Source organism: Balaenoptera physalus (assembly GCF_965194825.1).
Source record: "Balaenoptera physalus genome assembly, chromosome: 3".
Lineage (NCBI taxonomy): Eukaryota > Metazoa > Chordata > Mammalia > Artiodactyla > Balaenopteridae > Balaenoptera > Balaenoptera physalus.
The window spans coordinates 66,204,081-66,228,881 of record NC_138890.1 but is presented as its reverse complement, the minus strand read 5'-3'; the positions used below and the strand labels follow the sequence as shown (position 1 = coordinate 66,228,881).

The 24,801-nt window shown below is 40.4% G+C and overlaps 1 protein-coding gene and 1 long non-coding RNA gene across 7 annotated transcripts in view; one reads left to right on the top strand and one right to left on the bottom strand.

The window, feature by feature from the left end:
• LOC309657420 overlaps window positions 1-24,801 on the top strand; it is a 1,054,509-nt gene that overhangs the window by 743,647 nt on the left and 286,061 nt on the right. The gene's annotated exons all lie outside the window — the stretch shown is intronic.
• Window positions 1-24,801, bottom strand: part of FSTL4 (follistatin like 4) — a 734,694-nt gene that overhangs the window by 485,253 nt on the left and 224,640 nt on the right. For 5 of the 6 annotated variants that reach the window (XM_082454719.1, XM_082454713.1, XM_082454715.1 and 2 more), the window contains one exon: window positions 16,316-16,498. In XM_082454719.1, the coding sequence (XP_082310845.1) occupies window positions 16,316-16,386 (71 nt within the window). In that variant the 5' untranslated portion in view covers window positions 16,387-16,498. Of the gene's footprint in view, window positions 1-16,315; window positions 17,407-24,801 lie in introns of those variants that run through there. The other variant, XM_082454716.1, reaches the window with a different exon arrangement.

The following is a 24,801-nucleotide window of genomic DNA, read 5'->3' as shown; positions in this document are numbered from 1 at the left end:
CAAGACAGCCAGGAGAAAACAGCCCCAGGAGACAGTGGCGTGCACCCAGGTTACCTTACTACATGAGCTAGATGGGAGCTTTTTAGCTGAGTGGCTCATGTTGCTCAATTCGATGCAAAGTCTTCATTGGTCCGCACAGGGCTTGTCTCTGGTTTTGTATTTTATTATTTCCCCTAGCCCCCTGTTTCCACATCTGTTCTTCCCTGCCCATAGGTAGCCTCTCTAACACATTTATCAATGCCACTAGATATCTGGGTATCCATGAAAAATATGTATTGTTTTATATATGTTTGTTTCTATAATTCAAAAATTATAAATTTCATTCTTTTTTACTCAATTCTATATTAAGATCTATTTGCATTACTATATGTAAATCTAGTTTATTTTGACCAGGTGTTGTGTAGTGGTTTTTTGGGGTTTTGTTTTTTAAAAACAGGTGTATAGACTACATTTTCTTATCCATTCTCCTAAAGGGGGACACTTGGGCTGCCTCAAACTCCTCCTTTATAAATGATGCTGTAAGAAATCACATTTTAAAAAATTAATTTTTAGTAGGTAGACTTTGTTAAGATTGGAAAATTTCCTTTTATTCTGGTTTTCTCAGAGTACTTTTTTAACGATAAATAGATGATGAACTTTATCGAATGCATCATTTGTGTATACTGAAGCAATCATGAGATTTTCCCCTTTATTTCATTAATATATTGAACCACAATGATAGATATTTTTAATGTTTAAACTTTCTTAAATTCCTTGGATAAATTCAATATGACTGTATGTATTTTAAAAAATAAACCATTCGATTTTATAAACTAATATCATATTTAGGATTTTCACATCTATGTTCATAGAGAAATTGGGCTTTAACCTGAATTGTTTACATCCAGTTTTGGAATCAAGTTTACACTAACCTGATAAAATAATGTGAACAATTTTCTCTCTATTTCTATTTTTCTACAGCAACTTTATAAGGTTGGGATTATCTCTTCCTTGAAAGCATTATAGAATTTAGCTGTAAAACTATCTGGAGCTGGGGCTTTCTTTGAAAGGGTGATGACGATTCCATTTCAGTTTCTTTAAGGGTTATAGTTTTACAATCTTGGGTCACTTTTAGCATTTTTACATTTTTTTCAGAGCTTTATCTAGTTCACCTAAGTATCCAGTTTATTAGTGTACAGTTATACATATATTCTCTCACTCATATTTTGTTTATTCACATTTCCTCCCGTCTTTCCCTCTCCCATGAGTCTTGCCAGAGGCTCATCTATTTTGTTAGTCTTTTTAAAGAACATGTTCAGTTCTGTTAAGTTCCTACTTGTTTTTGTTATCCACATTTACTGATTTCTGCCCATATTCTTATTTATGCCCTTCCTTCTTGTTTATTTGGGTTTACTCTATTTGTCTCTTTGAACTTTGTAAGTGGAAAGCTTAACTCTCTTGTTTGCATTCTTCTTAATTTCTGCCATATTTAAAGCTATAAATTTAGCTCTGAGTACTGCTTTGAATAAGAGCCACAAAATTTGGCATGTGGTACTTTCATTGCTGTTCCCCTGTAAGTATTTAATAGTTTAGCTTTGATTTCTTTTATAGCCAAATGATATATGGTAGTATTTTTAAAATTTCTAGACACAGGATTTTAAATTTAATTTAATTGCATCATGGTCAGGAACACTGTGTTGTATATATGACGCTGACTCCTAAATTTACTAAAGTTTCTTTTGTAGCCTAGCACATCCGTGGGTACATGAAAAGAAAATATTTTGTTTCTTGGGGAAAGATAGGAACAGATTATATCAGTATAGTCTTTTATATCTTTGCTTATTTTCATATGCTTCAACTACTAGTTTTTGAGAGGGTATATTAAAATCGTCAACTATGATTTTTGATATATTATTTCTATCCTAGATCTATCAGTTGTTGCTTTATGTATTTTGATGTCATATTGTCAGAGGCATACATGTTCATGATTATTATATTTCTTGATGTACTATTTGTTTTACTAATATATAACATCTTCAGTTTCCTCTTTTAATATTTCATGCCTTAAATTAATATTTCTTTCATATTATAATTTCTATCTTGACTTATTTTTGATAAATCTTTTCCTATGTATCTTTTCTGTACCTTTTTGTTTTTAATATGTATCTTGCAGGCAATATATCGCTTGATTTTATCTTTTTAATTCAATTAGAGAGTCTTTATATTTTGAAGCATTTTAACTATTTACATTTATTGAATTCCTCTTATATCAATATTTATTTCTGCCCTTTTTTATGTTCCAAATTTTCCATGCTTCCTTTTTTATCCTTTCCTTTTTTCCCTATATTCTGTTGAATAGATGGAATTTTCTTCTCCTGATGTAAAAGTTATACATTTTATTTTTATTCTTCAAATAGTTGTCCCTAAGTTATTAAGAACAATGACTTTATCCCCTATCAATTTTTTAAGCTATCAGTATGTATTTGTTCCTCCAGAAAAAGAATTTCAGAGAAATAGACATTTAAAACCAAACCAAAGTAACAGAGAAAAGATAAAAGGAGGAAAGTAAATGAGGGAGCAAGAGGTCAGCAAGAAACAGAGAAAAAGGGAAAAAAGACATAAATCAACAAAAAGAGTTATGGCCTGAGGGAATAAAGTCAGGAGTCCTGCACACCCAGCATGATCAAATTCAGACAGTGAGAAAAACTCTAGGCTTCATTCATTCCTTTCATGTAATGTCTCCAGATAATTTCTTTCTTCCCTTGCTTGGGAAAGCATTACAAATTATTTCATAACTATTTACTAAGCAGCCACTGTGTTCTAGGCCCTCTGTCCGGCCTGAGGACAAAGCAGTGAACAAGTAGACCTTCTCCTTGCCCTCCTAGAGCTCACAGTCAAATAAATCATTTTAAAAAGCAATTACAGGAAGTATTAATATTGTTAAAATGGCCATACTACCCAAAGCAATCTACAGATTTAATGTAATCCCTATCAAATTACCTGTGACATTTTTCACAGAACTAGAACAAATACCTCTAAAATGTATATGGAACCATAAAAGATCCAGAATTGCCAAAGCAATCCTGAAGAAAAAGAACAAAGCAAGAGGCATAACCCTCCCAGGCTTCAGACAATACTACAAAGCCACAGTAACCAAAACAGCCTGATATTGGCACAAAAACAGCTATATGGATCAATGGAACAGAATAGAGAGCCCAGAAACAAACCCACACACCTATGGTCAATTAATCTTTGACAAAGGAGGCAAGAATATACAATGGGGAAAAGACTGTGTCTTCAGCAAGTGGTGTTGGGAAAGTTGGACAGATGCATGCAAAGCAATGAAGTTAGAACACACCCTCACACCATATACTAAAATAAACTCAAAATGGCTTAAAGACTTAAATATAAGACATGACACCAAAAAACTCCTAGAGGGGAACAGAGGCAAAATATTCTCTAAATCGTACTAATGTTTTCTTAGGTTAGTCTCCCAAGGCAATAGAAATAAAAACAAAAATAAACAAAAGGACCTAATCACACTTATAAGCTTTTGTGCAGCAAAGCAAACCATACACAAAACAAAAAGACAACCTACACGCAGGTTCAGACATTTGGTGTATGTGCTTGGCTGAGGAGCCAATGGGGCGAAGCTACCATCTGTGGGATTATGACTGAACGCCTCTAAGTCAGAATCCCGCCCAGGCGGAACGATACGGCAGCGCCGCGGGAGCCTCGGTTGGCCTCGGATAGCCGGTCCCCCGCCGTCCCCGCCGGCGGGCCGCCGCCCGCGTCCCCCGGGGCGCGGCGCGGCGCGCCCCGCCGCGCGTCGGGACCGGGGTCCGGTGCGGAGAGCCCTTCGTCCTGGGACACGGGGTGCGGCCGGAAAGGCGGCCGCCCCCTCGCCCGTCACGCACCGCACGTTCGTGGGGAACCTGGTGCTAAACCATTCGTAGACGACCTGCTTCTGGGTCGGGGTTTCGTACGTAGCAGAGCAGCTCCCTCGCTGCGATCTATTGAAAGTCAGCCCTCGACACAAGGGTTTGTAAAAAAAAAAAATAGAAAAAAAAAAAAATTTTTAAAATTTTAAAAAAAAAAAAAAAAAGAAAAAAAAAAAAAGACAACCTACAGACGGGAGAAAATATTTGCAAATGATGCAACCAACAAGAGCTTAATTTCCAAAATATACAAAAAGCTCATACAACTCAATAACAAGAAAACAAACAACCCAATCCAAAAATGGCCAGAAGACATAAATAGACATTTCTCCGAAAAAGAAATACAGATGGCCAAGAGGCACATGAAAAGATGCTAATCACCACTAATTATTAGAGAAATGCAAATCAAAACTACAATGAGGTACCACCTCACACTGGTCAAAAGAGACATCTTTAAAAATTCTATAGGGCGGAGTCAAGATGGAGGACTAGGAGGATGCAGAATTCACATCTCCACACAACTAGGGCACCTACAAGGCACCAGTGGGGGACCACAGACACCTAAGGGGAGGGGAGGATCCCCCAGTGACCAGGTAGGACGTGGGATGTGGGGAGAGTGAAAGGGGAGGAAAAGTGGAGGTGGGACAGGACTGGTGTCCCTGAGGGGAAGCTGGGGGATGGGAAGGGATCCCACGCCCAAAGGTGGAAGTTAGGGGACCACTGGGAGGGCAGAGGATCAAAAGGGAGCATGGCCAGGGTTCCCATGCCCACTTGGGCCCCCAGGAGTCTGCTGAGATCCCAGGCCTGATCCTCTGCCCACCGAGGTCCCCCCAAGTCTCACGGGTCCTGAGGGAATGGGAGGGGGGAAGGGGAAGCAAAAGTAAAGGCTGGACCTCCAGGACCTGCACACCTGAGGGATGGCTGGGGGAGGGGAGGAGTTCCTACACCCAGCAGGACCCACCCATGGTTAGGGGTCCAGTGGGGACAGGGGAGACCTTGGGGGAGATGGTGGGGGCGGGGCACGGAGGAACGGAAGGGAATGTGGCCAGCACTTTCTCTGTCCACTTAGGCACCGGGGAGCCTATTGAGCTCCTGGGCCTAACCCTCTGCCCTCAGAGCCTCCCTTCTGCCACACAGAACCCAAGGCCCACCCCTACACCCCCACCCAGGGCCCTACCTCTACACTTGGAGACCCCCTCTAATGCACTGGGCCTAAATCCCACCCACACACCCTCACCCAGGGCCTTACCTCCAAACTCCAGAACTCCACACTCCAGAGGCCCTCCTTTGGACCTGCTGCCTCTCCCCTTCCACACAGGTCCTAAGCAGAGGCCCTGCCCCATACTTGAATGTCAGCCTCCCACCCGCCTAGGTCCTGCCCCACCCTAAACCCCACCCCAGCTGAAGTTCCACCCCCACCTAAATTCTGTTCCCATAGCCAAGGCTGTTTTGGGGTTTTTTTTCCCCTTCTTTTTTCCTCTTTTAGATTGGGCTTCTGTTTTACCTTGTTGATTCATTGTTGCTTATTCATTTATATTTTTATTTTTCCTAATAAATCTTTTATTTCTCTAATTTTATTTTATTCTTTATCTTTTGTTATTGTTCTCTCCTTTTGGCTTCTTCACCCCCACCCTTTTGTTTTTCTTTTTTCTGTTGTGGTTTTATTTTACCTTGTTGCAGTTGTTTCAATTATATTTTAATATTTCCTAATATATTTTTTATCTTTCTAATATTATTTTGTTTTTTATTCTTTGATATTGTACTGCTCCTTTTAATCTTTCTTTTTTTAATTTTTATTTTTGCCATGTCATGCAGCTTGCGGGATCTTGGTTCCCAGGCCAGAGGTCGGGCTCAAACTCCTATGGTGGGAGCTCCAAGTCCAAACCACTGGACTAACAAAGAACCTCAAACCCCAGGGAATATTAATCAGAGTGAACCTCCCAGAGGTCCTCATCTCAGCACAAAGACCCAGCTCTATCCAACTGCCTGCAAACTCCAGTGCTGGACGCCTCAGGCCAAACAACCAGTAAGACAGGAATACAGCCACACCATCAAAAAAAAAAAAAAAAGAAAGAAAGAAATGACAAAAAAATATGTTACAGACGAAGGGGCAAGGTAAAAACCTACAAGATCAAACAAATGAAGATGAAATAGGAAACCTACCTGAAAAAGAATTCAGAGTAATGATAGTAAAGATGAGCCAAAATCTCAGAAACAGAATGGAGGAACTACAAGAAACATTTAAAAAGGATCTAGAAGAACTAAAGAGCAAATAAACAGTGATGAACAACACAATATTGAACTTAAAAATACTCTAGAAGGAATCCATAGCAGAAAAACTGAAGCAGAAGAACGGATAAGTAAGCTGAAAGATAAAATGGTGGAAATAACTGCCAGGGAGCAGAATAAAGAAAAAAGAATGAAAATAATTGAGAACAGTCTCAGAGACATCTGGGAAAACATTAAATGCACCAACATTAGAATTATAGGGGTCCCAGAAGAAGAACAGAAAAAGAAAGGGTCTGAGAAAATATTTGAAGAGATCATAGTCAAAAACTTACCTAACATGGTAGAGGAAATAGTCAACCAAGTCCAGGAAGCACAGAGAGTTCCATACAGGATAAACCCAAAGACAAACATGCCAAGACACATACTAATCAAACTAACAGAAATTAAATACAAAGAAAGACATTAAAAGCAGCAAGGGAAAAGCAACAAATAACATACAAGGGAATCCCCATAAGGTTAACAACTGATCTTTCAGCAAAAACTCTGCAAGCCAGGAGGGAGTGGCAGGACATATTTAAAGTGATGAAAGGGAAAAACCTAAAACCAAGATTACTCTACCAGGCAAGGATCCATTCAGATTCGATGGAGAAATTAAAACCTTTACAGACAAGCAAAAATTAAGAGAATTCAGCACTACCAAACTAGCTTTACAACAAATGCTAAAGGAACTTCTCTAGGCAGGAAACACAAGAGAAGGAAAAGACCTACAAAAACAAACCCAAACAATTAAGAAAATGGTAATAGGAACATACATATCAATAATTACCTTAAAAGTAAATGGATTAACTGCTCCAACCAAAAGACATAGATTGGCTGAATGGATACAAAAACAAGACCCATATATATGCTGTCTACAAGAGACCCACTTCAGAGCTAAGGACACATACAGACTGAAAGTGAAGGGATGAAAAAAGATATTCCATACAAATGGAAACCAAAAGAAAGCTGGTGTAGCAATTCTCATATCAGACAAAATAGACTTTAAAATAAAGACTATTAGAAGAGACAAAGAAGGACACTACATAATGATAAAGGGATCAATCCAAGAAGAGGATATAACAATTGTAAATATTTATGCACCCAACATAGGAGCACCTCAATACATAAGGCAAATGCTAATGGCCATAAAGGGGAAAATTGACAGTAACACAATAATAGTAGGGGACTTTAACACCCCACTTTCACCAATGGACAGATCATCCAAAATGAAAATAAATAAGGAAACACAAGCTTTAAATGACACATTAAACAAGATGGACTTAATTGATACTTATAGGACATTCCATCCAAAAACAACAGAATACACTTTCTTCTCAAGTGCTCATGGAACATTCTCCAGGATAGACCATATCTTGGGTCACAAATCAAGCTTTGGTAAATTTAAGAAAATTGAAATCTTATCAAGTATCTATTCCAACCACAACACTATGAGACTATATATCAATTACAGGGAAAAAAACTGTAAAATATACAAACACATGGAGGCTAAACAATATGCTACTAAATAACCAAGAGATCACTGAAGAAATCAAAGAGGAAATCAAAAAATACCTAGAAACAAATGACAATGAAAACACGATGACCCAAAACCTATGGGAGGCAGCAAAAGCAGTTCTAAGAGGGAGGTTTATAGCAATACAATCCTACATCAAGAAACAAGAAACATCTCAAATAAACAACCCAACCTTACACCTAAAGCAATTAGATAAAGAAGAACAAAAACACCCCAAAGTTAACAGAAGGAAAGAAATCATAAAGATCAGATCAGAAATAAATGAAAAAGAAATGAAGGAAAAAATAGCAAAGATCAATAAAACTAAAATCTGGTTCTTTGAGAAGATAAAGAAAATTGAAAAACCACTAGTCAGACTCATCAAGAAAAAAAGGGAGAAGACTCAAATCAATAGAATTAGAAATGAAAAAGGAGAAGTAACAATTGACACTGCAGAAAATACAAAGGATCATGAGAGATTACTACAAGCAACTCTATGCCAGTAAAATGGACAACCTGGAATAAATGGACAAATTATCAGAAAAGCACAACCTTCCAAGACTGAACCAGGAAGAAATAGAAAATATAAACAGACCAATTACAAGCACTGAAATTGAAACTGTGATTTAAACTCTTCCAACAAACAAAAGTCCAGGACCAGATGGCTTCACAGGCGAATTCTATCAGACACTTAGAGAAGAGTTAACACCTATCCTTCTCAAACTCTTCCAAAATATAGCAGAAGGAGGAACACTCCCAAACTCATTCTACGAGGCCACCATCACCGTGATACCAAAACCAGGCAAAGATGCCACAAAAAAAGAAAACTACAGGCCAATATCACTGATGAACATAGATGCAAAAATCCTCAAGAAAATACTAGCAAACAGAATCCAACAGCACATTAAAAGGACCATACACCATGATCAAGTGGGGTTTATCCCAGGAATGCAAGTATTCTTCAATATACCCAAATCAATCAATGTGATACACCATATTAACAAGATGAAGGAGAAAAACCATATGATCATCTCAATAGATGCAGAAAAATCCTTTGACAAAATTCAACAACGATTTATGATAAAAACTTCAGAAAGTGGGCACAGAGAGAACCTACCTCAACATAATAAAGGCCCTATAGGACAAACCCACAGCCAACATCATTCTCAGTGGTAAAAAACTGAAACCATTTCCTCTGAGAGCAGTAACAAGACAATGTTGCCCACTCTAACCACTGTTATTCAACATAGTTTTGGAAGTTTTAGCCACAGCAATCAGAGAAGAAAAAGAAATAAAAGGAATCCAAATCAGAAAAGAAGAAGTAAAACTGTCACTGTTTGCAGATGACATGATACTATACAGAGAATCCTAAAGACGCTACCAGAAAACTACTAGAGCTAATCAATGAATTTGATAGAGTAGCAGGATACAAAATTAATGCACAGGAATCTCTTGCATTCCTATACACTAATGAAGAAAAATCTGAAAGAGAAATTAAGGAAATACTCCCATTTACCATTGAAACAAAAAGAATAAAATACCTAGGAATAAACCCACCTAAGGAGACAAAAGACCTGCCTGCAGAAAACTATAAGACACTGATGAAAGAAATTAAAGATGATACAAACAGATGGAGAGGTATACCATGTTCTTGGATTGGAAGGATCAACATTGTGAAAATGACTATACTATCCTAAGCAATCTACAGATTCAGAGCAATCCCTGACAAACTACTAATGGCATTTTTCACAGAATTGAACAAAAAATTTCACAATTTGTATGGAAACACAAAAGACCCCGAATAGCCAAAGCAATCTTGAGAAAGAAAAACGGAGCTGGAGGAATCAGGCTCCCTGACTTCAGACTATACTACAAAGCTACAGTCATCAAGACAGTATGGTATGGGCACAAAAACAGAAATATAGATCAATGGAACAGGACAGAAATCCCAGAGATAAACCCACACACATACGGTCACCTTATTTTTGATAAAGGAGGCAAGAATATACAATGGAGAAAAGATAGCCTCTTCAATAAGTGGTGCTGGGAAAACTGGACAGCTACATATAAAAGAATGAAGTTAGAACACTCCCTAATACCATAAATGAAAATAAACTCAAAATGGATTAAAGACCTAAATGTAAAGCCAGACAGTATAAAACTCTTCAAGGAAACACAGGCAGAACACTCTATGACATAAATCACAACAAGATCCTTTTTGACCCACCTCCTAGAGAAATGGAAATAAAATAAAAAATAAACAAATGGAACCTAATGAAACTCAAAAGCTTTTGCACAGCAAAGGAATCCATAAACAAGACAAAAAGACAACCCTCAGAATGGGAGAAAATATTTGCAAACAAAGCAACTGACAAAGGATTAATCTCCAAGATATACAAGCAGCTCATGCACCTCAATATCAAAAAAACAAACAACCCAATCCAAAAATAGGCAGAACCAAATAGACATTTTTCCAAAGAAGGTATACAGATTGCCAACAAACACATGAAAGGATGTTCAGCATCACTAATCATTAGAGAAATGCAAATCAAAACTACAGTGAGGTAGCACCTCACACCAGTCAGTTGGCCATCATCAAAAAATCTACAAACAATAAATGCTGGAGAGGGTGTGGAGAAAAGGGAACACTCTTGCACTGTTGGTAGGAATGTAAATTGATACAGCCACTATGGAGAACAGTATGGAGGTTCCTTAAAAAACTAAAAATCAAACTACCGTATGACCCAGCAATCCCACTACTGGGCATATACCCTGAGAAAACCATAATTCAAAAAGAGTCTTGTACCACAATGTTCATTGCAGCATTATTTACAATAGCCAGGACATGGAAGCAACCTAAGTGTCCATCAACAGATGAATGGATAAAGAAGATGTGGCACATATATACAATGGAATATTATTCAGCCATAAAACGAAACGAAATTGAGTTATTTGTAGTGAGGTGGATGGACCTAGAGTCTATCATACAGAGTGAAGTAAGTCAGAAAGAGAAAAACAAATACTGTATGCTAGCACATATATATGGAATCTAAAAAAAAAATGTTCTGAAGAACCTAGGGGCAGGACAGGAATAAGACGCAGACGTAGAAAATGGACTTGAGGACACGGGGAGGGGGAAGGGTAAGCTTGGATGAAGTGAGAGACTAGCACTGACCTATATACACTACCAAATATAAAATAAATAGCTAGTGGGAAGCAGCTGCATAGCACAGGGAGATCAGTTCGGTGCTTTGTGACCACCTAGAACGGTGGGATAGGGATGGTGGGAGGGAGACACAAGAGAGAGGGGATATGGGGATATACGTATGCATATAGCTGTTTCACTTTGTTATACAGCAGAAACTAGCACAACATTGTAAAGCAATTATACTCCAATAAAGATGTTAAAAAAAAAGAGAGGGAGTGAGAACACAGCATCTTGAACTCAGCCAAACCTGACTGTTATCATTCCTCTCAATCCTGATATGTCCGTTTACTTGTTCAGTTGTACCCATCCCCCCTAGCTAGAAACCTCAAGATAATACTAGACACCAAGAACAAACTACAGGGGAAAATCATTTTTTGGACTTTTAAGAACTAAGCTTTTTCTCCTCCAGGATCTTCAAAAGAACTTTTCCTCTCACTCACACATAGAAAGAAGTAGGTGATCTTAAGATCCAGTGACGCCATTTCTCTGAATCTACTCTAGGGGTACACTCACACAGCTACATAAGGAAGCATCTATGAGCATGTCCTTTGTAAGAGAGAAAAAGTGGAAACAGCCTAAATGTCAACTAATACAACACGGGCTAAATAAACCATGGTATAGTCACAACACAGAATACCATGCAACAGCCAAAATGAATGAAGTAGTTCTATAAGTATCAATACAGAAAACACTCCAAGACTGATTGTTTAGTGAGAAAGGCAACTTGAAGAATGCTCGATAATGTATCATAGTATTGGTGTAAATAAAATAACCAACAACAAATCAACAACCTAAAACAGTAAATTGTTTCCTATGGCTACATCCATATGCATTAAATGCATAGAAAATGGTCTGGGAGAATGCACACAAAACTGGTAACAGTGGTTACCTCTGGGAAGGTAGGAAGGGAACCAGGGCTGGGAATGATGGTCAAAAAATTTAGTGTTACCTGTATTTAAATTTTTTCACAAGTGTAATAATGCATTCATGGGTATGTAAATTAATTAAAGAATTTAAGATAAGAAAATCATTTTTAAAATTCTATAAATAACCAATGTTGGAGATGGTATGGAGAAAAGGGAACTACACTGTTGGTGGGAATGTAAATTTGTGCAGCCACTATGGAAGTTCCTCAAAAAACTAAACATAGAGTTGCCATATGATCCAGTAATCCCATTCCTGGGCATGTACCCAGACAAAACAATAATTCAAAAAATACATGCACACTTATGTTCATAGCAGCACTCTTTACAATGCCAAGACATGAAAACAACCTAAATGTCCATCAACAGATGAATAAATAAAGAAGAATGTGTGTGTGTGTGTGTGTGTGTGTGTGTGTGTGTGTGTGTGTATAATGAAATATTACTCAGCCATAAGAAAGAATGAAATAATGCCATTTGCAGCAACATGGATGGACCTAGAGATTATCATACTAAGCAAAGTAAGTCAGAAAGAGACAAATATCCTCTGATATCACTTATATGTGGAATCTAAAATATGACACAAATGAACGTACTATGAAACAGAAACAGACTCACAGATATAGAGAACAGACTCCTAGTTGCCAAGGGGGAGAGGGAGGGGGATGGGGATGGAAGGATTGGGAGTTTGGGATGAGCAGATGCAAATTATTATTTATAAGATGGATAAACAACAAGGTCCTACTGTATAGCACAGGGAAGTTTATTTGATATCCTGTAATAAACCATAATGGAAAATAATATGAAAAAGAATATATGTATAACTGAATCACTTTGCTATACAGCAAAAATTAACACATTGTAAATCAACTGTACTTCAAAAAAATTTTTTAATAAAAGCATTTCAACAGAGTAGGGGAGGTACAAGCACCTTGGAAGCATCCAGCCTGTGGGAATCAGGGAAATCCTCCCATATGTAGTGATACCTAAGCTGAAGTTGGAAAGACATCACTCCTCCACCAGTGGGTGCCAAGGGCAGAGACTGGCCTAAACTGCTGCCCTGCTGCTCACTTGTCTTCTGCATCCTATGGGGCTGTGGGGAGGACATACCCATGTGGTCAAGGCCATGGTACTTATACTCATCATGAAGCCATGTATCTATAAACAGCTCAGGTTCTCTCAGTACACATGCTCAGAATTCACAAGTTCCCTACCCTGTCCCATTTCCCCAGGCTGTGTCAATGTGTAAAGTGTCAATGTGACCACTTGGTTCCTAAGGCCCACCATTTCTCTCTGTAGCTTGTCTACATATTTGCTCCATGCCTTAATTTTCTTTTATGCATAATCAGACTTACTAATTTAGATGGATCAAGGAAGGAGCCTGAGTTAGGAAATAATTGAAGGCAAAAAGCAATAAGGAGCTATGGTAAGTTCGGTGAGGCCCATTTCAAATGCCATCCACACTGGCTTTAGGAATAGAAAGAGACAAGAGTATGGAAAAGAGTAGAAGAGATTATGAGCTCCCACTTTGGAGACAATTACCTGGATTCAAACCCTGATTTTACAGCTATCGTCACTGTGATCTTGGGAATATGGCTGAAGGGCTCTGAGCCTCAGTTAACTCATTTGTAAAGACACTGGTTATAGATTCACAAGGTGGTGAAGATTAATCAGCACTGTGCTTGTGACACACTTAGTACAGAGCCTGGTGTTTAACAAGGGCTCAAAAAGGGAGTTGCTTATTGTTAGTGTTGCCATTAGCATTAAAATGCGAGCTACTATATTACAGCCTAACCTGGGAGTACTAATGAAGGACATTGTATCGTTATTTTCTATGGCGAGAAAATATGGGAAGTCGTTTCTGGTGGATGCATGATACCTAATCTATAACATTTACTAATCAGTTCCTAGAGTTGGTTTAAACAAAATACAAAGCTCTCGTTCATAAAAATAACTTTTTAATTAAGCAAAGGGATTCAGATAGATTCTTTATGCATTTCTGTGTTGTCCTGAAGTTTGCATTATTTGCTCATTTAAGGATCCAAGGTATCTGGTCACACCCTTATTAAATTGTCCTTGTTCATTCATTCATTCATTCATCATTTATTCAACAAATATTTGTTGGATACCTATCAGAGAGACATTTGCACAAAGTAGGCACCTGCCAATGTTTGTTGAATTTAAAAAATAATTGTATTACCAGAATCCAACCACATATATATGCATATTTAATTACATTCATAAATTCTTGAGTTTTACTTTGCTTGACCTCTGAAACAAGTTAGCTAATCTATATCCAATAAATTTTTACTTTTTGAGGACTGCATTAGAAATTTTTCATTCCATTAAACCTTCCAGATTTCTCAAAGGTGGGAGAAAAAGCCCAAATTCCTTGTTTAGTACAATTTTGTACATATATAAGCTCACTAAATAATCATTTTCATTCCTAAAACATGAGCAGCTCTCTTTTCCATCTAAACCTCAATTTTTACACACTTTGTTTTTTCATTTACAGTTGACATACTCAGCAGCAATATTACTGTTTGCCAAATCACTGTGGATATTTTCACTCTTTGGCTAATCACTTTCGAGTTTAACAAAGTCAGATTGGAATCTGAATTTGTACAACTTTTCTCCAGATCAGACAGTCATAGAGTACACACACCCTTTGAAGGCATATACCATGGAGGGAGTTAGCAATATGAGAACCATCATCGCTGCTAGAATACATCTCTGAAAAAAACCTGTAGGTTGACAAGTTTCATTACCCTTGATTTTTATGCCCACCATTTGAAAATGCTAAAATCTTTAAGCAGTGAAAAATGTTGGTGTTTTAAAGCACAGAGATAGTTAGAAGAGGAAGGCAAAAACTCGAATCCATCCCATTCATAGTTCCAGAGCCCCGGGGAACTCCGCAAAGATGCGCTGCACCAGGAGAGCCTCCCTGCGGTCACCCAGCTCATGCTACCAATGCTCCATGTACTGGCCATGGTGGCATGAGTCACTGTATGCGTTGCGGAGGCCTTGTCACATCGTCCAAGATAAAAAATATAAAATGTAATGATTTAGGATCATGAGTACATGTAAGCAGAAGATACCCATGGGCATTATGCAGAGTGGAAAAAGCCAGTCTCAAAGACTTACATACTGTGCGATTCCACTGATACAGCATTCTCAAAGTGACCAAAGCATAGTGATAGAAAGCAGACCAGAGGTTGCCAAGGCTGGTGGGAAGGATATGATGACTAAGGGGTAACTTGAGAGAGTCACACCTTGAGGCAGCACAGCAGCCAGGGCAAACGTAGACAGCCAGGCTTTCACCAGGGCCTTTGACAACTGAAGCAAGCCAGGGACGCCATCTAGGAGGTGAGGGGTCTGAAAGCCACGTTGTGCTTCTGAATCAAGCTGGGATGCTCAACCTGGAGAGAAGGTGTGGAGCCATGTGTATATGTCAGGAGGTATGGCCTGGCTGCTGTAAGCAAATATCTACAGGGCTGTTGTGTGGGAGATAGAGTAGATTTGCCCTATATTAACTCTGAGGGCAGGTCTTATATCTGCAAGTAGAAGCTAGATGAAAGCAGGTTTCAACTCAATATAAAGAACTGTCCAACAGACCTTCTTTGACAGGTAATAAGTTTCCAGACACTGGAAATATTTGAACATAGAACAAGTGACCACCTGTTGAGGATGCTATAGGGGTCCCCATCAAGGGCTGCCATCCCACTCTAAGAAGATGATACCAACAATGAAGACACTGGAGGTAAGGGACCCTGATCTGAAGACAAGATCCAGTGCAGCTCTTCCCTTTTAAGTTTTTCAAACTCCATTACTGTGTATCTGCTTTCCTGAACACATTAACTCTTTGGTGGTTCATCATATCCCCAAATAAATCTCACCTCCCCAGCAGATCTCCAGGCCTCTTGTTAAGAGAGACACTGCCTGCACTGCTCCTTCCTCCCCCACAGAGCCTGGCACGAGGTGAGTGCAGAAGGGAAGCTCTGTAAACATGTGAAGCCAGGTGAATGATAGCTTTAGCATGCTCGAGGCAAGAAGCCAGCCTGGCTGCCCGCTGAAGTCCTCTTGCACTGAGAGTCCATATATTTTATGACCTCGGAGTGCTTCCTGGCACAGACTCCCCACAATGGTGATTCATTTCTCCTTTGCAGCTTTGTCAGTATTTGGGTTTTCTACTTAGTTCTCAGTGAACTAGCTATCACAGTTATAGCTCCCTAGGAAATGCCATACAGTAACTCTGTCAGGGTTTTTATTTGCTTGGACAAATCGTTTTATTTCAGCAAGGTGTTTTATTAGCTTAGAGAGTCATGAATCATTTCAAAGGTAGATGAAAGATGACCCAATACACAGAATTTTATATGAGATGTTGTTCTTTCTACTGAAGATCATGTCTCCTTGATTAGGACTGAGATCACTTTAACTTCATGCAAATTATGAAAAGTGAATGACATCGGCATACCTGTGCACCCACCTGGCCAGAGCGAAGAGGTTGACTCCAGCACCCATCTGGTTACCATCACTTGGGAAATCTGTCATCAACATGCAGGGTAATCATGGTCCCAGACAAAGCAGTTTGAAGCTCCTTCTCTGAAACATATGTCCTCCTGGGCCCAAACCACACCAGTGATGAAGACTCCATGAAGTATGAGGGTGGCTATGAGAAAAGAGTTGTATTAGTTAGCGTAGGCTCTGCTATGATGCAGTAACACCTAAACCCTTAAATGGCTTAACCCAACAAACACATATTTCTCATTCTCATCAGATTTCCAGTGAGGTTTGGTCAGGCCTCATTTCAGGATGACTCAGGAATCAATCCTGTCCTCTTCCATCTTGTTACTGCAGGAAGGGAGGAGGGAATAAAGAACTCCACCCACTTCCCTCCTTTCCTCTCTTCCTCCCTTCCTTCCTTCTTTCCTTCCCTCTTTCCTTCCTTTCTCTCATGTTAAGATTTTATTTTTTAAAGCAATTTTAGGTTCACAGCAAAATTGAGGGGAAGGTACAGTGATTTCCCATATACTCCCTACCCACACACATGCAGAGACTCCCCCATTATCAACATCTCCCACCAGAGTGGTACCTTAGTTACAACTGATGAACCTACATTGACACATCATAATCACTCAAAGTCCATAGTTAACATTCTGGTTCACTCTTGATATCGGATATTCTATGGGTTTGGACCATTGCATAATGACATTATCCATCGTTATAGTATCATACATAGTATTTTCACTGCCCTAAAAATCCTATGTACTCTACCTATTCATCTCTCCTCCCCAATCACTGGCAAACACTGATATTTTTCTTTCTCCGTAGTGTTGCCTTTTCCAGAATGTCATATAGTTGAGACCATACAATAGGTACCCTTTTCAGATTTTAGTAATATGCATTTAAATCTCCTCCATGTTTTTTCATGGCTTGATACCTCATTTCTTTTTAGCACTGATTAATATTCCATTGTCTGGATGTACCATAGTTATCCATTCACCCACAGAAGGACATCTTGGTTGCTTCCAACTTTTCACAATTATGGATAAAGTTTCTGTAAACACATGTGTGCAGATTTTTTTTAAAATTAATTTATTTATTTGTTTTTGTCTGTGTTGGTTCTTCGTTTCTGTGCAAGGGCTTTCTCCAGTTGTGGCGAGCGGGGGCCACTCTTCATGGCGGTGCGCGGGCCTCTCACTGTCGCGGCCTCTCATTGTGGAGCACAGCTCCAGACGCGCAGGCTCAGTAGTTGTGGCGCACGGGCTTAGTTGCTCCGCGGCATGTGGGATCTTCCCGGACCAGGGCTCGAACCCGTGTCCCCTGCAACGGCAGGCAGACTCTCAACCACTGCGCCACCAGGGAAGCCCCATGTGCAGATTTTTGTATAGACATAAGTTTTCAAATCCTTTGGGTAAATATCAAGGAGCGTGATTGCTGGATAGTATGGTATGTGTATGTTTAGTTTTGTAAGAAACTGCCTAACTGTCTTACAAAGTGGCTAAACCATTTTGCATTACCACCAGCAATGAATGAGAACTCAGCATTTGGCGCTGTCAGTGTCCCAAATTTTGGCCATTCTAATAGATGTGTAGTAGTATCTCATTACGTATTGTCTTAATTTCCTTGATGACGTTCGCCCACTTTTAAATGCCTGGGCCTGGAAGTGACACTCATTGCTTTCATTCACAGCCCACTGGCCAGAACTAGACATAGCCCAGCACCTGACAGCAAGGTCTGAGAAACACAAGGGAGCACCTGAGCGCTGAGAAAGAACAAATGCCTTTGCCACAGGGCTTAACCCCTTGAGAATGGCTTTCTCAGCGCCTCCATCCCAACTTGATCTGTCACCATGGGGTCCAGGTTTGTTCTGGTGTGCAAGTTGGACTGGGAAAGCAGCCTCACTTCTGTGAGTGAAAAAGAACTGGGACTTATAGCCCAGAAAGCCTCTTCTGGAAGCAAAGTCAGGAGTTAGATGTACTGGACCCCGGAACATCTGGCTGACCTGGGGCACATAGCAGAGGGGGCTGCAAGGGTCTCTTCCTCTTCCTCTGTATTCAAATCTGAAAACACCCAGCCAGCAAACAAATGCAGAGCAAGTGAGCACAGCCATGCCTCTGCACAGCCCTTTGCTCCCTGTGCCCAGGGAGGCAACTCGACTGGACACCTGCAGAGCTGGGCTGCGACAGAATCCAATGGCACCACACACCTGGCCACTCGGGACCATGGCCGCTCAGGTGTGGTATTTCCTCTAGACCTTGACCTCACTGGCTTTTTAGCGGCCAAAACCCCAGTAGGAAAGTCGGGCATGGGAGTGTCCTACATATCATATCTCTTGTGCCAATTACAAAAAAAAAAAAGATAATCACTAAAGAAATAGCTTGTAAGATGCAGCAGCAGCTCATCTGCAAGTGAACCAGCCAAGCTGCTCAGATATTATATTATACTATTATGGAATTCATGTTAGCATCTTCAACGTAAAGAATCATTTCAGTGAACAAAGTCCTTTTTTTTCTTCCAATTCCTGTTTTAATTAGAAAATTGATGGAAAATCTAGAACTAGCTCCCTATAGCTAGTTTTAAAAAAATCTATTTGGAAACCTTGAAAATATTGGTAAATTATAAAAGAAATTGAACTCTGATACTTTTCTCCTATTTTATTGTTCCCTATTCTCTGAAAAGCCGCCAACATTGTATTTCTATAGCTCAGAATAAGGATGTATTTTCCCCTTAGAACTTGTAGGTATTCTAATTATATGTAAATCAGTTCACAGAAATAAATATCCATGGTTAAAGGACATTTAAAATGTTAAAAGCTTTTTCTCAAATGTTCACTGTTTAAAAAAAAAAGTCTATTTTCAGAACCCTGGTAGCTTTAGCCCTCTTTCATGACCTCACAGAAGCACCGTCTCATACGATGCCATTTTTCCTGGGCTGTTCTCTTCCCTGAAACACCTCAAGCAGGGATCACAGTTTGAATCTGATTCTGAGGCAATTCTATGTTGTTTTTTTTTTAAACATCTTTATTGGAGTATAATTGCTTTACAATGGTGTGTTAGTTTCTGTTTATATCAAAGTGAATCAGCTCTACATATACATATATCCCCGTATCTCCTCCCTCTTGCGTCTCCTTCCCACCCTCCCTATCCCACCCCTCTAGGTGGTCACAAAGCACTGAGCTGATCTCCCTGTGCTATGCGGCTGCTTCCCACCAGCTATTTTACACTTGGTAGTATATATAAGTCCATGCCACTCTCTCATTTCATCCCAGCTTGCCCTTCCCCCTCCCCGTGTCCTCAAGTCCATTCTCTATGTCTACGTCTTTATTCCTGTCCAAGGCAATTCTATGTTAATCACCTTTTTTTTAACAGTGAAAACTTTTTTCCCTTTTATTCAGAATCAAAACAGACGACTGGACAAAGAAATTGAATAGAAATTAAGAAAGTTGTTCCCATATTGAAAAGGGTATCTTAAGTAAGGTCCTTTATGTGTTGAAAACACTGCTACAGATGTATGTTTAAAGTATCATGATTTCCCCAATATCTGAATTCTATTCCGCTCTAGTCTCCTGGCCATAAACACCAACAAAATGTTGATGATTCCCTTTTCTGTCTCCACCCCTGTGTCCTCAGCTCACATGGCTAAATGCCTATTTAATATCTGCACTTGGTTTCTCACAGGCAGTGCAAGCTGAGCGTGTCCAGAACCTAATCCCCGATCTTCTGCAAACCTGCTCCTCCCCCACTTTTTCCTTCTCAGCAAAGGGCAGCGCTGTGTGCTGGTTTCTCAGGGCAAAAGCCTAGCAGTTATCCTTCCTTCTGCTTTTTCTCTCACAGTCCGCTTCTAATCCATCAGCTAAGTTCTACTGGCCCCATCTTCAAAATTTGTCCAGAATGTGACCATGTGTTATCACCTCCACCATCATTATTACTCTGGTCCAAGCCACAATTGTGGCTTGCCTACATTTTTTGCACCGATCTCCCTGATTCTGATCTTGCCCTCCTATAGTCTAATTGGAACACCACAGCTAGAATGATCTTTTGAAAAGATAAAGAGAGTCATGCCACTTCAATGCCCTAAACTCTCCATGACCTCCCGGTGTCAAAGCAAAGTCTTATTTATACAGATGGCAAACAGGCACATGAAAAGATGCTCAACATCACTAATTATTAGAGAAATGCAAATCAAAACTACAATGAGGTATCACCTCACACTGATCAGAATGGCCATGATTTAACATCTACAAATAATAAAGGTTGGAGAGGGTGTGGAGAAAAGGGAACCCTCCTACACTGTTGGTGGGAATGTAAATTGCTGAAGCCACTATGGAAAAGAGTATGGAGGTTCCTCAAAAAACTAAAAACAGAGTTGCCATATGATCCAGCAGTTCCACTCCTGGGCATATACCCAGACAAAACTATAATTCAAAAAGATTCATAGCAGTACTATTCACAATAGCCAAGACATGGAAAAAACCTAAATGTCTATCAACAGAAGAATGGATAAAGAAGATGAGATATATATATATATATATATATATATATATATATATATATACACACACACACACACACACACACAATGGAATACTACTCAGCCATAAAAAATAATGAAATAATGCCATTTGCAGCAACATGGATGGACCTAGAGATTATCATACTAAATGAAGTAAGTCAGAAAGAGAAAGACAAATACCATATGATATCACTTATATGTGGAATCTAAAATACAACACAGATTATCTATGAAACAAACTCACAGATCTAGAGAACAGACTTGTGGTTGCCAAGGGGGAGGGGGTGCGGGAGGGATGGATTGGGAGTTTGGGATGAGCAGATGCAAACGTTTATATAGAGAATGGATAAACAACAAGGTCCTACTGTACAGCACAGGGAACTATGTTCAATATCCTGTGATAAACCATGATAGAAAAGGATATGAAAAAGAACGTATATATGTATAACTGAATCACTTCGCTGTGAATAAAATACTTGAATAAAATAAAAGTTTTTTAAAAAGCAAAGTCCTGTTAAAACGGCCCATAAAACTCCCTTTGACCTCATCTCCTACAACTCTCCCCTGACTTCCTCAGCTCCAGCTGAGGGCATTTGTTTCTCAAACTCACCAGGCCTGTTTCCACCCCAGGACCTCTGTGCTGACTGTTCCTTTGCCGGGGATGCTCTTGCCCAGATATCTGCAAGGTTCTTGCTCCAGCATCATCCCGACCACTGCAGCCGTAGCATCTTCACTCCTAGCCTGCCCTCCCTTCCCTGCTGCAGCTTCCTTCACATTTCTTGTCATCTAACATACTTTATATTGTACTTTATCTTTTCCTTCTTCTAGAATATAAACTCCACAAGGGCAGAGATTTTTAACTGTTTTGTTCACTGCTACGTCTGTTCGCTTAGGAACATTACCTGGCACACAGTAGACACTTAACAAATATTTGTTGAATGAAATAAATGAGATTCAGTAGTGACTCAATACATTTGGTTAAACTAGGGACTCATCCTCACATTGCATGCCTGCTAACACTTCTCACTCGCACATTTGTGGCACGTGAACCCATGACTGGCCGAGGGGCTCCTTGTGACAGGACCAGCAGGTGCTAAGCTTGTAACTGAAACTTAGGTGTATGATTTTCAACATGTGAATGTACTCGTAGGCCACTCACTGGATCTTACTTCTGAGCTGGGCTCGCTGTGCAGGGTCAGTCACTGCAGGCCTCTTGATGGGCTGGGGTGGGGTTCTGTACAAGTCTATCTCACCAGGGACTGAGGTAGCCCCAGACCACTCATCTTACAAAAAGACAGAGCTGCAGGGGTCAGAGAGTAGGGGAGATTCTGAAGAGAGCCACATGAATATGAGTAAATGAGACTGTCTCCATACCTTTTCGGTCAGGGGAGGATTATAAGTAAAAATGTAGATTTGTTTCACTAAGTGCTAGTATGCCTGCAGACAGGTATTTGAAGAAGTGAGAAGCGACTTCTCCCCTCCACCACAGATGCCATGCAGCTCTGTCTCCTGCAGGCTCAGGGAGCTGCAGGCACCAACTAGTCTGTGAGCCCAAGAGATACTCCAGGAGACCTTCCAAAACATTCAGGAAGGGCCAAGGGCCCAAGCAGCTGGGGATGCATAAGACCTTTGGACATTCGGGTTATGCTGCTAACATGACCTCATCAGTAGCCAAAGACTGGCCGGGTCTGGGGATACTTGGACCCCACTTGGGTGACATTACCAGCTCTGCCAAGTCCTGGATGCTCTGCCTTCTGGCCTTATCAACCTGGAGGTGAGGCTTGGGGTTGGGGTCACTTGTCACTAAAATAAATCAGCAGGGCCCATTGGGAGTGCCGCTTTTAACAAGTCCCAAAAAATTCCAAGATGTGATGAAATGTAACTAAATATGTCACAAGCAGAAAGGGCAAGAAATGTTTCCAAGTTTCATTCACTCTTATGAAGTGACATCTAGTAAGAAAATGAATCCGATGAAGAGGAAAAGGTGAATTATGATATTAAAAATTCATTTCCATTTAACAAATTTTCTATTAGCATCACAATTCAGGATACTTTAATAATTAGAGCCTCACATAGGTGGCATAATTGGCTGCCTCACTGATAGGATTTAAGGGGCACCAGAAAAATCCCTGCTCCCAAATCGCTTCTTCAACCGCCTGAGGTCACCTACCAGGGCTGGACAGAGCTGACTCTTCCCGGGTTCCTCCTCTAAATACACATTCCCAGGGGTGGGGGATCAGCCACTCAGGCCCACCCTCCCCGGAGAGTGGGCGGAGCAGGTGAGAGTCCCAAAGCAAAGACTGAGCGTGGGAAGTGAGGTTCTAGGCGGCCACCCCGCACACCAGGAGGCTTGTCCGCCTTGAGTCCATCTTCACAGTCTGACCTGTTCCTGCTGAAGACAAAGGTGCTTGGGAGGACAATGCTTTCTGGGAATTCACAGGAGAGACAGCAGAAATTGTGCAGTGGGACATCCTTCAGCCAGGGAACAGTCCTGTCATGGTGTGGGGTCAGGAAGGGCAGGGGTGTGCCCTGCTCTCTGAGCAGCTCCACCTGACAGCACCAGTCAGAATGCGTCTGAGGACCCACTAGGTCCCCCTGCCTCCCCTCAGCCAGGTTTCTACTGAGCCTCTGGAAAAGAAAAGGATCCTGGTATGACGTATCCCAGATATCCACCCTCATGCTTTGATAACCAGGCAAGTCCAGAGGAGATAAGCCCCAGATCAAGCAATAATGCTGAGGGTCTCAGTGCCTCTGCTTTCAACCGTGACTCTCACACAGGGAAGGTGAGCTTATTCCCGGCACTACAGCCCCACCTACTCCCTGCCCTATGCGAATCTCCCCAAAGCAACCAGAGGGACTTCTGAAGTGCTAGACTGAGCTGCTCTGATTTCTCAGTTTAAAAGTCAGAAATACCTCCCCGGTAAGCTCAAGAAAAAGGCCCACATCCTGGCCTGGTATATCTAGTTGCACAAGATCTGGGTCCTGCCCCTTCTCAGGCCTCCTCTCACCACCTTCCCACATGACCCCTGTGTCCAGCTACAAGCACAGCTCCCAACATGCCCACTCTGCTGAGGACCTATATGCTCTCCTCCGACAACCACAGCCTTCTCCATCTCGGGCTCCCAGGCATTTGAGCTGCAGCCTAAGTCCTGCTCCCAAAGGATGGGATGTCAGAAGGGGGCGGGGATAGAGTAAGTTAAAACGCAAGAAAGCTTGCTTTATCGAGATTCAGCTGTTTTTCCTTAATAAATATTCCTCATATTGTTGCAAGACTTTGGTTAATTTCCAGAGTTCTGAAAAAGTTCATCTTGACAGTTTTCTACCAGCATTCTCACTGCTTTTAGGAAGGAGTAGGTTTTCAAAGGTCCTCACTCAGCCAGTCCAGAAGTGTTCTTGCCCGTGAATTGATTTCTGACATCGGTGCAAAGGCAATTCACTGGGTAAAGGATAGTCTTTCTGAAAATGGGCTGGAACAATTAAATATTCACATGCAATCAATCAATACATAAAAATGAAAAGAACTTTGATCCATACCATGCACCCTACAAAAAAAAAAAGCCAAAAGGATCATAGATCCGAATGTAAAACCTAAAGCTACAAAATTTCTAGAAGAAAACATAGAAAATCTCCATGACCTTGGATATGCGAAGATCTTAGATACAGTGGTAGATATATGATCCTGAAAAGAACAAATCACCTTTGTGACCTTAACCAGTTTCCTTAAAATCACTGAACCTTAGTTCTATTTTGAAGGTGGGAAGAAAGTGCTTTCTCTCAATACACTATTTCTCCCCATCCCCTCTCTGACTGTGATTTTTTTCAAGGTAATGACACATCATTGTTGTGCTATGAGAGGTTATTAATACAGTACTAGAGAGTTTCATTTATATTGTTGGTGAGCCAGTCTAAAGAAGTGAGGATCGAGGTAAAGACTGACTGGCAGACTGAAACAGGTGG